The 14,558-nt window shown below is 35.8% G+C and overlaps 2 protein-coding genes across 2 annotated transcripts in view; one reads left to right on the forward strand and one right to left on the reverse strand.

Moving 5' to 3' along the window:
* Positions 1 to 14,558, reverse strand: part of LOC115447177 (serine/threonine-protein kinase BRSK2) — a 46,920-nt gene that overhangs the window by 18,105 nt on the left and 14,257 nt on the right. Inside the window, exons 3-12 of the mRNA XM_037444787.1 lie at positions 13,821 to 13,915; positions 13,473 to 13,561; positions 12,936 to 13,076; positions 12,205 to 12,355; positions 3,487 to 3,603; positions 3,182 to 3,280; positions 2,700 to 2,834; positions 2,346 to 2,410; positions 948 to 1,083; positions 264 to 337 (exon numbers count right to left, since the gene is read on the reverse strand). Of these exons, the coding sequence (XP_037300684.1) occupies positions 264 to 337; positions 948 to 1,083; positions 2,346 to 2,410; positions 2,700 to 2,834; positions 3,182 to 3,280; positions 3,487 to 3,603; positions 12,205 to 12,355; positions 12,936 to 13,076; positions 13,473 to 13,561; positions 13,821 to 13,915 (1,102 nt within the window). The remainder of the gene's footprint in view (positions 1 to 263; positions 338 to 947; positions 1,084 to 2,345; positions 2,411 to 2,699; positions 2,835 to 3,181; positions 3,281 to 3,486; positions 3,604 to 12,204; positions 12,356 to 12,935; positions 13,077 to 13,472; positions 13,562 to 13,820; positions 13,916 to 14,558) is intronic.
* Positions 4,229 to 9,436, forward strand: LOC115447183 (kinesin-like protein KIF23). Its single transcript, XM_030174163.2, is given in 2 exon segments — positions 4,229 to 5,426; positions 5,429 to 9,436. Coding segments are annotated over 2 exon segments (2,607 nt in total). The 5' UTR covers positions 4,229 to 4,405; the 3' UTR covers positions 7,015 to 9,436.

Raw genomic sequence — 14,558 nt, forward strand, 5'->3', positions numbered from 1 at the left:
GAATTTACCATAGCCGATAGACAAAGCATCTATCGATATAGATAAGATGTCAGAAGGGATCGCAACACAATTAAATTTCTTGCTGTCTAAGACACAGTACACTCAAATGTCATAGTGTTACTTCTATGCTTGTCATTGTTCTGAGTATCTGACAACCTGAAGTAAAGTTGTATCTCAATATTAGCCAATCACAGCGCTGATATACCTACGTACTGCGAAGGCTAGCTTGCTGCAAGCACATAAACATAGTTTGATGTAATTACCTGAATTGTGATCTTCGCGGCGTGATTGGGGAGCCTTCGCTGATTTGACCGAAGTGTGCTGATTGTCCGTTTACCTGAAACAGAAAATGGTACATGAGTAATAATGTGCTTCGGCAAGATTGGCTTAATGGTAAGTGGACAGGGTCTAGATTTCCGTCACAGACAAAGGAAACACATTTTTTTTGTCTCTCTTTTCTTCTTTGTATGAATTTTTTCTGTTTGGTACAATAAAGAGTAAAAAAAAATTAAAAAAAATAGCCTTCTGGGTTTTTTTTAACGGCTGATCCTGCAGTCAACACCGGGAGGAACCTGCGAACGGTATACTGGTTCCTCCCGGCTTAACGACTGCAGGGGCCGGGAGGAAAGTGGGAGGAAAGAATTGGGAAAGGAGTGTGGGGGAAAGAAGAGGAAGTACTAGGATGGGCGGAGAGGAAAAGAAGGTGAAATGTTCAACGAGCCCCTGTCAGACCCCCCATGTGAACTTGCAATCATGGGGGCGTAGGCATCACTTTTTGTGTGCCTAGGGCCGCGACAAATGTCCCTCATGCATGGGCGTGCATTCGGTATGAAGACCGAGCGCACAAGAATTGCCTCGGGGGTGTGCCTTCTGGGTTAGGTCTGTTCATAGTTAGAGTTCGGGTGTGTGTGTGTGTATGTATGTGTATGTGTGTGTGTGTGTGTTACCCGGCAGGTGTCGAGGCGCTTGCGCGGCGGGTCGGCGGGGGCGGCGGGCGCGGGCGGGCGCGGCTCGTCGTCGCGCGCCGGCCGCCGCCGCTTGCGCTCCAGCAGCAGGAAGTAGATCACCTTCTCAGTGTTGTGGCTGCAAACGAGGCATGGGCAGACAATTTAACACCATCCTCTCCATCATATGAATAAGAATGAAGATTAAAGTTATGTCGTATTATTAATATGAGGCTTTTAATTCCGTTATTTTGATAGACGATAACAAGATTTGAAATTCTTGAACATTTGTTTTAGATGCGGATATCGAAGCGGCGTCCTTCTAATTGCCTGCTAGACCTTAAGCCCGACATTAAAATGCAGTCCAAAAATACTTCCTAAGGTCAGTACTTACTAAATATCAACGAAACCTAAATACTAAGACTCTGACGAAGTTTTGTTCAAATTTCAAGCATTTTAACTTTTGAAGATGCGTTGACTGTCTTTTCAAAGAAAAAAACATCCCTTCTCTCCCTTGGCTCACCCACATCCACGCATACCCTACCAACGCTGGTATAATAATAATAATAATAATGTTTATTTATTATAACAAAGTTGTCATTTACAATCATTGGTCGCTGGAGTCTCCTTTTAAGCAAGAGTGCCTGTATTAGGAGACTCCGCTCTTCCATAATTTATAAATAGTTACTTGCAACATTTGTTTTTTTATATTATATGTATATAAAAAAAAAATTTAAATTAAAACAAAAAAAAAATTACAATTTTAACAGTTTTTATGAGTAATTTTGAAATTCTAAATCAAAACATTATGCCGTGATTATTATGTATAGTGCATGTGTGTTTGTGTGTGTGTGTGTGTGTGTGAGCGCGCGTGCGCGTGTGTGGTATTGTCTTACAGTCGTGTAGTAAACAAACGCCACGCCAGTGCGACTCCACGCGATATACACCTACCATGTAAAAATAAGCGCTAACATTGTGTGCGCGTCGGCTGTAGCACCACGCTAGAGCTTTTTGAATATAATTAGCGTATGATGTCGCGCCTTTACAAACACAATAGGTGTATGGACAGTCATCTTATACCTAATGATGGCAGCACTCGACGTGTTTGAGTGAATATTTGCCTTTATTGACCAATCCAATGTAACTTTGTACATAAAACATATAAAGCCGATATTGCTTTAGCCAAAATGCTCAAATATTATACAAATATGCCAAGTGTTTTGCCACCGTAATCGGTAGAGGACTGAAATATACGTATTACATATTATGTTATTATGGCGGATATAAATAAATAATAATACAGACAAAACATTTTGGGAAATGGAATCCTCAGTCTATCTAAACTAAAGTTGTTTAAAATAAGTATATATTTAGCCGGTTTTAATATTTTTGAATACTCACTGCTGACTTAAAAGTTCTTGGACAAGTTTCTCCCGTTGCTTGAAGCAGCCCAAACTGCACATAGCCTATAAGAAGACATAATTTGTTGTTAAGTTAATCCTGTGCTTTTATTATTGTAAAGTTTGCCAGACCTCCTTTATGTTTGAGATATATTTTGTCTATGGTCAATTAGTGCTTGTTGATAAACGCCATGTTGCTTTGAAATGAATATGGCGAAGGTATTATACTTACGAAGTATACCAATTCCAATACCTACAAATTTATTTGTATACCTACTTAGATGTTTCTGTGTAGATATGGAAAAACACATATAGAAGACTTGGCTTAATGAAATCGGTCGTAAAATTGGGTTACCTGCAAAACATCGGGGTCCACGGCCTCGGCAGATGGCAGCACTCGAGTCTGCACTACTTCCATCATGGGTAACTCCTGTTCCAGCTCGCCCCTGCCTCCCGCCGTTACCCACGGGTGTCTGGTAATTTCAGCCAACTGGGATAGGAATTTTACTATTATGATTTTTGCTTGCATAATCACTAAGTATATGATTTTAGATACAATAATATTATGGACTACCGACTTGGGATTTACGAATGCCAATTTAAATTGAAACTAAAACTACTCTTTGGAGAAGTACTTATCAAATACTAAAATTACAATGCGCTGGACAAAAAAACCGTTAAATATAATAATATTTTCAAAGAGCCTACTTAAAAATATCACTATGCGCTGAAAGGTAGCGCTATTGTATATAAAGTCATAAATGAACGTTGGGTGATTTAGGTGTATAATATTTATTATACGACAATTTTTTTTAAAAGAAATTATATATTAGTCACCGTCATTCGTTTCTCGGGGTTTACTTCGATCATGCCTCGAAGCAGCTGTTGGCAGTCTGGCGGAACAAAATGCGGCACGTGAAACACGCCGCGTTTTACCTAAAATTGAACTCACTTAATTTATATGAGTTTATACAAATTCAACGTAGTTTTATCATTATATTAATAATATCACAATCGATTATAATATTTTTAAAATTTAAATTTAGCGTTATCCGTCCTTTAAAAATAATATCAACAATTATTTTGCTATTTCCCACTAGATGGCGCATCATAAGGAGATTATTTCAAAAATATTTCTTTACCTTTTCAAGTAATTGACGCAAATTATCGTCGTCAAAAGGCAATGCACCGACGAGTAATGCATACAGGATTACTCCACAAGACCACACGTCCGCCCGTCGACCATCATATTTTTCACCCTGTAAAATAGAATTAATTGTAATTATGTTCCAAAACAGTATAATAACAATGATTTGTAAAATATAGTGTAATTAAATTCGCCATTTTAAAATTATAATCATAAGATAATAATATTATGAAATTTAAATTATAAACAATTCCTATGGGTGTGAGAAACGAAACGTTTCTGTGACAGTTGGAATTTGGCACGTTAAAGTAAAGTGTTGCCTGTCTATTAGAGATTCCGATAAATTATGGACAAATAAATTTGACCACATTGTTCCATGTAGATTGTATATTCCCATTTTTATATTGATATGATACTTTCGGTATTTTCTCTTTACTTTAATTTATTATAGCAATAAATTATAATTTTAAAATGTATGGATTTCTAAATTACTAATCATCTAAGGATATTATGTTGTTTCTGTCATATTATGTTTTCGACGAGTTAACTAAAATTAAACTTAATATTGTTTTTATATTAAAATTATAGTCATATTTCTTAGGCATTATATATATTATTTAATTATTCGGTAAATTTTGTAGCGCTGGTATCATTAAAATGTCAACATTTTCATGGACGGGTAGGTACAATACGATCAAATCAAGACGGTGTAAACCGTCAGCCGTTACATGAAACAACACTACATATTTTAGTGACTTAGAAAAAGATACAAATATCATTGTGGTTATATGATCTATCGTCGTATATTATTGATAATTCATAAACGACCGTTGCTTTGATTTGACGAAATCCGTTGAAAAGTAAAAACGCGAAAAACTCAATACGAAGTGAATGTGAGTGATAAATACGACAAAATGAAGTCTGCGAAATCGAAACAAAAGTTAAACGACATGCGGACGCCGGCGCGGAGTAGACAAAATCTCGCGCAAGACCGAGATCCTGTGCAAGTGTACTGCCGCCTTCGACCCATGCAAAGAGACTCCGATTTACCATGTATGAAGATCGTGTCCCCGACCACGGTGCTCCTGACGCCTCCAGTTACGGCATTCAGCTACAGAAACGAGAGCAACAAAACCATGAAGTATATATTCAAAGAGGTTTTCCCGCCCGAAACATCGCAGCAAGAAGTGTTCGACAAAGTCGCACAGCCCTTGGTAGAGGGCTTGGTGAAAGGTAAAAATGGTCTTCTATTCACTTATGGTGTTACGGGAAGCGGCAAAACTTTTACAATGACAGGAGAGCCGCAAAACTGCGGGATATTACCTCGCTGCTTGAACATAATTTTTAAGACGATCAATGACTACCAGGCACCTAAATATGTGTTTAAACCTGACAAAATGAACATGTTCGACATCGCCACTGAAGCGGAGGCCATGTTAGAAAGGCAGCAGGAGTTGCACAAGTTTAAATCGAATAGGAAAAACAATTCGAACCCTGATTTAGCTATGTCGTCATCTGACGTAACTAAAGTTGAGGGTATCAATGAAGACAACCAGTATGCAGTGTTTGTAACTTATGTAGAAGTTTATAATAACTGTGTCTATGATTTACTTGAAGATAGTGCTCCAAGCAAAACACTTCCTGTAAAACTTATAAGAGAAGACGGGGCTCGGAACATGTATGTCCATGGAGTTACCGAGATTGAAATCAAATCAGCGGAGGATGCTTTTGATGCTTTCTACATGGGCTTGAAAAGGAAACGCATGGCCCATACTACATTGAATGCGGAATCTTCTAGAAGTCATTCCGTATTTACTATCCGATTGGTGCAGGCACCATTAGACGAGACAGGAGAAACTGTGATTCACAACAAAAAGTTCCTTTGCATTAGCCAATTAAGCTTAGTTGATTTAGCCGGAAGTGAGAGAACAAACAGAACAAAAATACTGGGCAGAGGTTAAAGGAAGCTGGTAACATAAACAAGTCCTTAATGACCCTGAGAACTTGTCTTGAAGCTCTAAGAGAGAACCAGATTAATGGGACATCTAATATGGTACCGTACAGAGAGTCTAAAATTACTTTACTGTTCAAAAACTTCTTTGAAGGGGAAGGTCAGGTCCGGATGATTATTTGTGCTAATCCAAGAGCTGAAGACTATGATGAGACCCTTCAAGTAATGAGGTTTGCAGAAATGGCAGCAGAAGTTGAGGTTGCCAAGGCGCAAGTGGTCGACATTGGTGCTACTATTGGTCTTACATCAGGCCGTCGTAAGGCCAACAGACTCTTCAACATAGCTAGGGAGAACATAGCCAGACCTGAAGCTAAAGACTTGGAGTTAGATCTAGGTTTGGTATACAGCTTGGGACCTGACTTCCCAAGTCTAGAACTTAATAGTTCTCAAGCAGCGCACATTATCAAAGAATTAATGGCACATTTGGAAATGAGGATTAGTCGCAGAGAATCTTTGAAAAGAAGCAAAGCCATAAAAGATGAAAGATTAAGATCAGAGTTACTAGAATTAGAGAAAGAATCTTTAGAAGTACGAAGTGAGAATGCTTCTCTGAGGGGACAATTAGCTGCAGCAGAGAGAAGAGTTAAAGCTTTAGAAGAGAGGTTAACAGCTACAGAAAATGCTTCCCTTTCCCACCAGAGAAAATTGAATGAAATGACCGAATATACTTCATCTCTCAAAAGAGAATTGCAAGAGAAAGACTTGATGTTAAGCCAAAACAAATTAGATAAAGAAAAGCAAAAGAAGATTCTAGAACGAAAGTACAACCATAAGATTGCAGCTGAACATGAGAAAGCTAGGGAGATCAATTCCGAGAAGGAAAGACTCCGGAATGCTATAGAAGAAAAGGAGAACAGACTGCGTATTATAGCAGAAGCATTGAACGATAGAGGTGATATTGTAGATTCATACCAGAAAACAGACATGGCTGCTCAAACTGGGAGGGAGTTTACCCCAGGATCTACACCTCGAGCATTACCTGCCCATCTATTAACTCCCTTTAGTTCAGTACCCCAAACAAGAGAGACTCCTACTTCTTCGCGTAGAGGCATTGCTGTAGCCAACCCTCGACACCGAAGGTCCTTATCAGCAGATGGTAGAGGATGGGTAGAACACGCCCCCAACAACTTAGTACCTATGGGCACTGTGTTAAAGCCCAGCATTGTTAACAGTAAAGTTGTCAATAAATTGAAGACTGTGAAAGACATTACCAATTCCAAGACATCCAAGTATTGCCTCATATCTCAAGAGCAGGATACTGATGGGGAGTTAGAAACGAAACTGTATAAAGGTGACGTCATCCCTACTTGTGGAGGGGGTGCTCAGGTCATTTTTAATGATGTAGAAATGATGACCCAATTCTCGCCTACTCGTGAATCTCAATCTAATAGGTCTAACAGGCAGTCTGGGACTACCTGTGCAAGGCATTCAGGAAAAAGGAGGGATACTGCCTGCTCCCCGCCCCAGACACCGTCAAATACCAGTAAAAAGCAGAGAGTAGATGATGATTAAGGTGACAATATTTCTATAAGGTATTGTAAGGGCTAAGTTCTGCTGATGCTACAATATTGGTCTGTTAACTGCCTTATTCATGACACTTATTGCTGGCTCACTATTACAACGTTCTTTGTTATACTTTTAACACCAATTGAATTATATATACATCTATATCACATGATTCTGTCTTATCATATAAAAAATTTCAATAATTCTGAATTACAGTATTAAAATATAAAATTAATTTCTCTGACATAAATAGATATTAACATTGGGCTTAAGATGGTGAGTCAGCTTTGTAACAATACTTATCCTTGATATGTTTGTCAATTTCTATCTTAGGTTATTTAGCCAATGGTAATAAACTTATTGAATTAGTATAGGAAAGTACTGCTTGTTAGGCTTTTGAGGTACATAGTTTGATTCCCATTAGAATAAATAAAATGTATGTTATTAGTTTGAGAGTCAATGTGATCTGAGTAAGAATTACTGTCCAAAATAGACATATTTGCCAACTTTGTTATGGGTTAGTAATAAACTCTGAAGGCTGCACTATTTAGGGATCCTTGCACCAAGAAGGGGAATTTGTAGTATGTTGCAAAAACTATTGATGAAAAAATATATAAATTTCATATACAATGTTTGTATAAAACTTCAGATAATTTAAACAAGTACATGATATTTTCTAAGCTGTCATTATTTCCAAACTTTTTGTATTTTTCTATCTCTTCTGTTCTACTTATTTATCTTTTCATTCAAAATTATAATAACTTTAACTTGGGATTTGACTTTAAAGTTAAGCTGTGTCTTTATGATTTTTATTTGAATATATTTGAAAAATACCTTATTTTTAACCGACTTAAAAAAATGTAGGTTCTCAATTCGACTGTTTTTTATATTTATTACCTCAGAACTTTTGTCTTAACTATATATTTATGCATACAAGAGATTGACAAGCAAATCAATAGCTATATATTGTTACTAAAAATTAATAAGGAAATAGTATTTACGGGGCTAATTCAACAGATTACTAGGTCTTTTTTTGTTATTCATTTGTTTTGTGTGCTGATCTTATAGATTATATCAAATTATTGTGTTAGAATGGTCTCTACTAAGCAACTGGGCGAAAATGATTTTGCTAAGCTTTTTGATAATTTATATCTTTAAAATTTATTTAATTATCACTCTTTGTGAAAATAATTCATGATTATGTTGTAAATTATAATTTTCTTGTTTGGCTAATATAAGTTAATATAAATTCTCTTGACATTGACTGGGTAAATAAAATTCAACATTAACTATGAAGTACGTACTTGCGTCGTAAATATGATAAATAGATTAAGATTCCTTCACTCTGGTAGTTTAAAACCATTTTTAAAGTTAAAGGAGCATTGGATTACCAAAAAATGAAGTATCAATTATTTATAAAAAAATGCCTCAATTGGCAATCTCCTTCGTTCAACTTGAATATTTTACAAATAATTGAGAAGTAAATGATGCTTTCTAATGTTTCTCGCAAATATTTTGAAATGGTTTAAAACAGCCCATACTTAAATATTTTGTGATTATTTTGTTCCATACATTTTGACTGTGATCGTAAAAAAATTGCTCATGAAAAGTACATCCCATTTTTTGTAATATTAGTTTTTAATACTAACGACATTTTCACATAAGATCTGACATTTCTAGCATAGTTTTTTTTATAGTAAATGTGATTTAGAAATAATAGTACATGTTATTACTCAGTTTTGAGTTTTTTGCGTGGATGCCACCAATTTGTCTGTTTCTGCTTTCTAGCAGTGTTATACTTCAATTTGTGATTGAATTTGAGACATTAGACTTCAAAGACCATGTTTGGTCTTTTAAACCTTATTACCTAATGATTTGGGGTGACCTGTGCAGTACAGGACCAAACAATATATAGTCAGGTGTATTTCAAATCTAGTGTTGCTACGGTTAATGGCATTCCATGGTCTCGCTTTATATAAAAAACTCATATGTAATAATTATATTATACATATAATAGGGAACATAATTTTTTTATCCAAAATCTAATGTCTCAAATTAAAACATACAATAAGGTTTTTTTTTTTTGTTAAAATAAGTCAAATTGCATACAATATTTTGTTAAACAAAAAACCAGAGTGCAACAATTAAAATCTATAAAACCAATGCAGCTGACAGCAGCTAGCTAAAACACATATTTTTTTGGGTGACATTATTGTTAAATATTGGATCGCGTTTTACTAATGCAACATGAGAAATATCTTTCATTTGAACTTTTTTTGTCTACAATAGAATAAAGTTGCCATATTTAAATGGTTTATAAAGTACTTAATAATGGTTTGGAGGTGGGTAGGATAACTCTAGTTTAACTCTATGTATAGTAATTAAATAGAAGCTTGTGGAAGTGTATTAAAAATACCTTTCGAGTACACTTTATTGTTTTATTTTTTTAAGTATAAACTGAGACTCCTAAAATTAAAGAAATATATGATTCAATACTATACTCATAAACCAAAATATATCCAAACTATGATACCAAAACAAAAAGTTCGTCATAGAGGCCGCATAAATTACTTCCTTTGTCATAGCGCCGTTTAAAATGAAATAAAACCATCTAACCCGGTGTAATCAAATTATGTGTTTCCGTTTTGATTAGAAGATCCGGTCGGTGTAGTTCTGAACGCGAGTTAAGTTAATTAAGTGGACACCGCCAACAAGATTTTCACTCACTGTTTCCTATTTATGTCTTGGTAGTATAGCAAGGTTCGAAACGAAGAGTTTGCATTACATAATCTATTTACTTCGTTAACATTACATTCGAGATTTAAATCCTTAGAAAATTACATGACCCTCGAGTTATAAGAGTACCTATGTACTTTGAATACCTATACAGCTATACAGGCGTTCCCTTCTCAGTGTAGCCTCTATGATCTAATGGCAATGTGAATTGGGCAATCCTATTAGGTATTTGAGGTTTTTTATTAATGTCATCATGGAGATGTAGACTGGTTTTGAGTGTTTATCGTGCTACGAAGGCAAAGCGGGTAGAAAATGTATGAGAGAGATAAAACGATCATGCGGCCAGTAATCTGTTTTTCTAGCATTCTGAATAGCCTGTAAACATGATTATATTGCTCCATGCTATAATGCTCCAATAGTCTAAAACTAATATATTCCCATTACAGTCACTGTATAACTTTCTTTAGAGAGTTAACCTTTGTAAAGGTATAGCTCAGTTTATGTATTGTAAATTTATGTAGTCACATTGCTTTGATCCAAGACCGTAAATCGGCGGCGCTGTTTCAAAACGAAGAAGTGTTGGTGTTTTTTTTTATTTCTTTTGACTAAATGGCGATCTGATTTTATAGTCTCTTTTTTTGTATCTGTTATGACTCGACATTGGCAAAATCACCGATAAATAAACGTTGGCAGCCATATAAAAGAAGAGAACGAAGGAACGCAGTTTATCATTCAGTAACAATTTGTGTGTATCTAAAGAACTGAAAACAATATAATCTCGTAAGCGAGGCCCGCGCAAATGGCCCTTCGTAAGTGGTGGCAATTGTTTCGCTGGCCACCAATCTAGTTGTTGACCTCAGACGACCGGTCGAGTCGCTATCAGCAATGTACTATAATTTATATTTGTTATGATCTTTAACAAGTTAATGTTGTCTTTCAAATAATATAGTTACAGGAAGAAAGCGACAAGATGATGATTAGATAAATGTTGTTTTATGTTTATTTTTAGACTAGTATATATTCTCCCGCATATTGTAAGGAAAATCATTAATATGACCATCAGGAATTACTGATGGTAGGTCTCTCATATGTGAGAGTCCGCCTGGGTACCACTGCAATGTCTATTTCTGCCGCCAAGTAGCAGTGTGTAGTCACTGTTGTATTCCGATTTGAAAGGACATTGTAGCCGGTGAAATTACCGGGACATAATGAGACCTAACATCTCATTCTCAGGATGGCGACCGCAGTGGAATACCAACAATACTTTGTATTTCAAAGTGAGGGATGGTGCTTCTACTATTTATATGAGGTCGAATCGCTTACCATCAGGCGAACAAAAAAAAAATTCACGTGACACGTTCCGTCTAGCTATACAATCAAGTAAAATCTATTCAGTCTGGTATCTTTCTATGATTGATGTTAAATTACGTGTGTAATCAGTGGTTTTTTTTTAATGTAACTCGGCAAACGGGTCCATTGCACCTGATCTTAAGCGAAGTAAAGCAGAAAGCTCAATGAAAGTGCCGATTCGCAAAAAATAGCAACATCCCCAGACAGTCGGCACAGTCATGCCGGCCTGCATAATTGCTTCTTTAAGTTCCGTTTGAAATTTAATGTCCAAATGTGATTAGCGCAATGCAGTGTTCTAGTACTTTCTATTGTCCCGAGACATTGTTACTGCTATAAAAGTTGACTTGCCAAAAACGATTGAGCCGCTCGTCTTGCCATTTAGTAATAAAAAACTGACCGTTACAATATACGAACTTCGGGCCCCTCGAATTACATCAATACATCAATTGCGGTCACTTACACAGAAGTAAATGTTTCCGGACCAGACCTCTAAGGGTATTCAGGTCTGTGCCGAGGCAATTGTCTCGTCGTGGGAAAGGTATTTTAAGCAATACCGTCTTTAAGCGATGTAAACAAAGCATTTAGATTATAGCAATATTTGGAAAATGAAACGTCTTTCTCTGAATATTTCTGGACAGTTGCTTATGTTTTCACGAGTGTTAGACATTGATATGTAATGCGGAAATTTTGTACATAAATTTAATATTTTGTATCATTGTAAATTGATATTGTAACTTGACTTCCGGACGTCAACACCTCAGTCGCCCCCCTGAATATGAAGACAGCAAAGTGTTCGAAACGTCAGAAGAAAATAATTATATAAAAATCGCGATAAAATTCGGAAAATAGTTTTATTTAAATTTATGTCATATTCCTACTAGATAAGTTTGAATGTCTTTTAGTAAAAACTTAAATCCTCTGCTATTCCGTCCCTTTAAGTATAAGCTATTAGCAACTTTTGTAGTGTAATTTAAGGCTTATTCCCACTATCTGTTTTGTTTTAAATACCGCTCTCCTTATGATGTTACTCCTACATAATACATAAATAGCACGGTGTAATTCTGATCTTGTGGAACATATTTAATTAATAGGTAGGTACTAGGTACATACCCTAATGACTTCTGGGCAAGCATAATGTGGACTCCCGCAAGAGGTCTCGAGCAGTGAGCCCGCAGGTTGAAGGGAGGCCATGCCGAAATCTGCTATTTTTATATTATTCCTCTCGTCTAGCAACAGATTTTCTGGCTTGAGGTCTCTGTGGCTGAAAGGAAAAAAAAGTATTAAATTAAAATAACAATAGTACAGCCATTGGTCATTCATTTATAGGGGAGTATAAGTTATGGGCATTGGCAAATTATAAATACTTTCCGGTTATATAACAACTTTTTATAAGTATAGGGACATCAGCTGCGAATGATGATTGATGACTTTACAAGCGGACGAAGCCGCGAGCAACACCTAGTTAAAGATATTTTATTTTGTCCTAGCGAAGGATTCGAACTCATAGGGATCCTAGTGTGCCTTTCGATTCTTGAACACTTCGCTCAGAATGCGTGCAAATATCTTTACCAATTGCAGTTTTGTATAAGATTTTTCCGTTACTTTTAAGATTTAATTTTATTCGCGTAACAATGCCATCTTTTGGGCTTTCATGTAACCATCTGACCAAATTACACGGTTTAAAGTTTATATCCATTTACGTTAGATGTCAGTTAAAAGTAAAAATAATAATAGTGTTGAATAGTTTTTAAATTGTTACCAAAAGTCCACCAGGATAGTGTTACCTGACATTAATGGTGTTAAACAATACAAATACTATTGGAATATAAACAAAATCTTACCAAATAGAATGACTATGGCAAAAGTCCAAAGCGGATATGATTTGCCTAAAGAAACGCCTCGCTTCTTTAGGAGTTAGCCGACCTTTCTTCACTAAGTAATCGAAGAGTTCTCCACCACTCACGTGTTCAAGTACTAAATACCTGAAAATAAAAATATCGTTAAAGAGCCATCTAGTAGCACAAGGACAAAACTAAATAATTGGAAAAAAAAATAGGGACAAAAAGAAACACACATCATGCATTTATCCCCGAAAGAATAGGCCGAGGTGTAACTAGGGCATTCAAGTTTTGTTAAGTATGTTTTGTCCCATGACATGGTAGGAGGCGAGCCTATCGCCATTTGAGGCACAAATTTTAGATTCTGGGCTGCTAGTAAGCAGAAAAATCCAAATATTACTGTGCATGAACTGGTATTCGAACCCAGGATCTCAGAGTAGTCGTCCTACCGCGCACGCAATGCAACTACCGCCACCGAAGCGGTGAATGACTAAGTACAACTTTAATTAATTACTGTGGTTGTGATAATAGTGTTCGTACTTACAAATATTTTTGTTTTCATACACATCGGATAGTCCGAGCACGTGTGGGTGTTCTATCAGTTTCATGATAGCTATCTCCCGTTCCACCTGAAAATTTGACGATCAAAATATTTCATTATTGTTACTTGTTGTTTTTATGGGATTCAAAATAATAAAAAAAATATTCAATTACTATAATTCCTCATTCATAGGTTTCTAAAGAAATAAAGTAAATAAATCAAGTTATAATTTATTATTTTCTTTACGACATCTATCGTCAGTATGACAAATTAAAATGTGTAATATTTCGCGCTATTTGACGGTAGATGGCACTATAAATACAAATTAACATATCGATGGAAATTACCTTCATCAACACTGACTCGCTCAATTTTTCTCTGTTTATGATCTTGATCGCCACTTTCTTCCCCGTAACACAATGAACGCCCAGTTTAACAAGACCTGAAATAAACAAATTATATAACAATTAGTTCTACTGCTTCCAGTAAGCCAAAACATAATATGTAGTCTTGGATTGTGAATTCTCAGACAAAAGAAGCCCGTGAAATTACTGGCCTTATACCACTTAAATGTCTTACGATGACAAGTTATGGAGTGCCTTTCATTCCAAGTTTTGAATGTCTATGCTTCGATTTACAAGCCGGGTTTTTATAATTCTTTACATCTAGGCCTTGTATAGTAATAGGCAAATGATTCCATATTACGCTCCCTGTACAAATCTTTAGCCACATTAAAGTCCTGTAGAAACCGTCGATTTTTCGGACATACATAATAAAATCAGAACCCGGTGTGTCTGTATATACAAAAAGTTACAAAAAAGGAAAGGTATAACTAAAGAAGAATAATAAAATACAGAAAGATATAATATTTAGAATTATTTTCTGGTTTTCTATTTTTTTAGCGCACATTTCCGAAATTAACTAACGAATTTTTATACATTGGCAAAGAGTAATTGGGAGTAGAGTGGGCTGTTTCATGAAAATCGGAAATCGGAAAAGTTATTGTCAATATTACAAATTTACGTTACTAATTTTATAAATGCGAAAAATTGTGAAGATGTTTAGACATTTAGATGTTTGTTAAA

Source organism: Manduca sexta, chromosome 28 (genome assembly GCF_014839805.1).
Source record: "Manduca sexta isolate Smith_Timp_Sample1 chromosome 28, JHU_Msex_v1.0, whole genome shotgun sequence".
NCBI lineage: Eukaryota > Metazoa > Arthropoda > Insecta > Lepidoptera > Sphingidae > Manduca > Manduca sexta.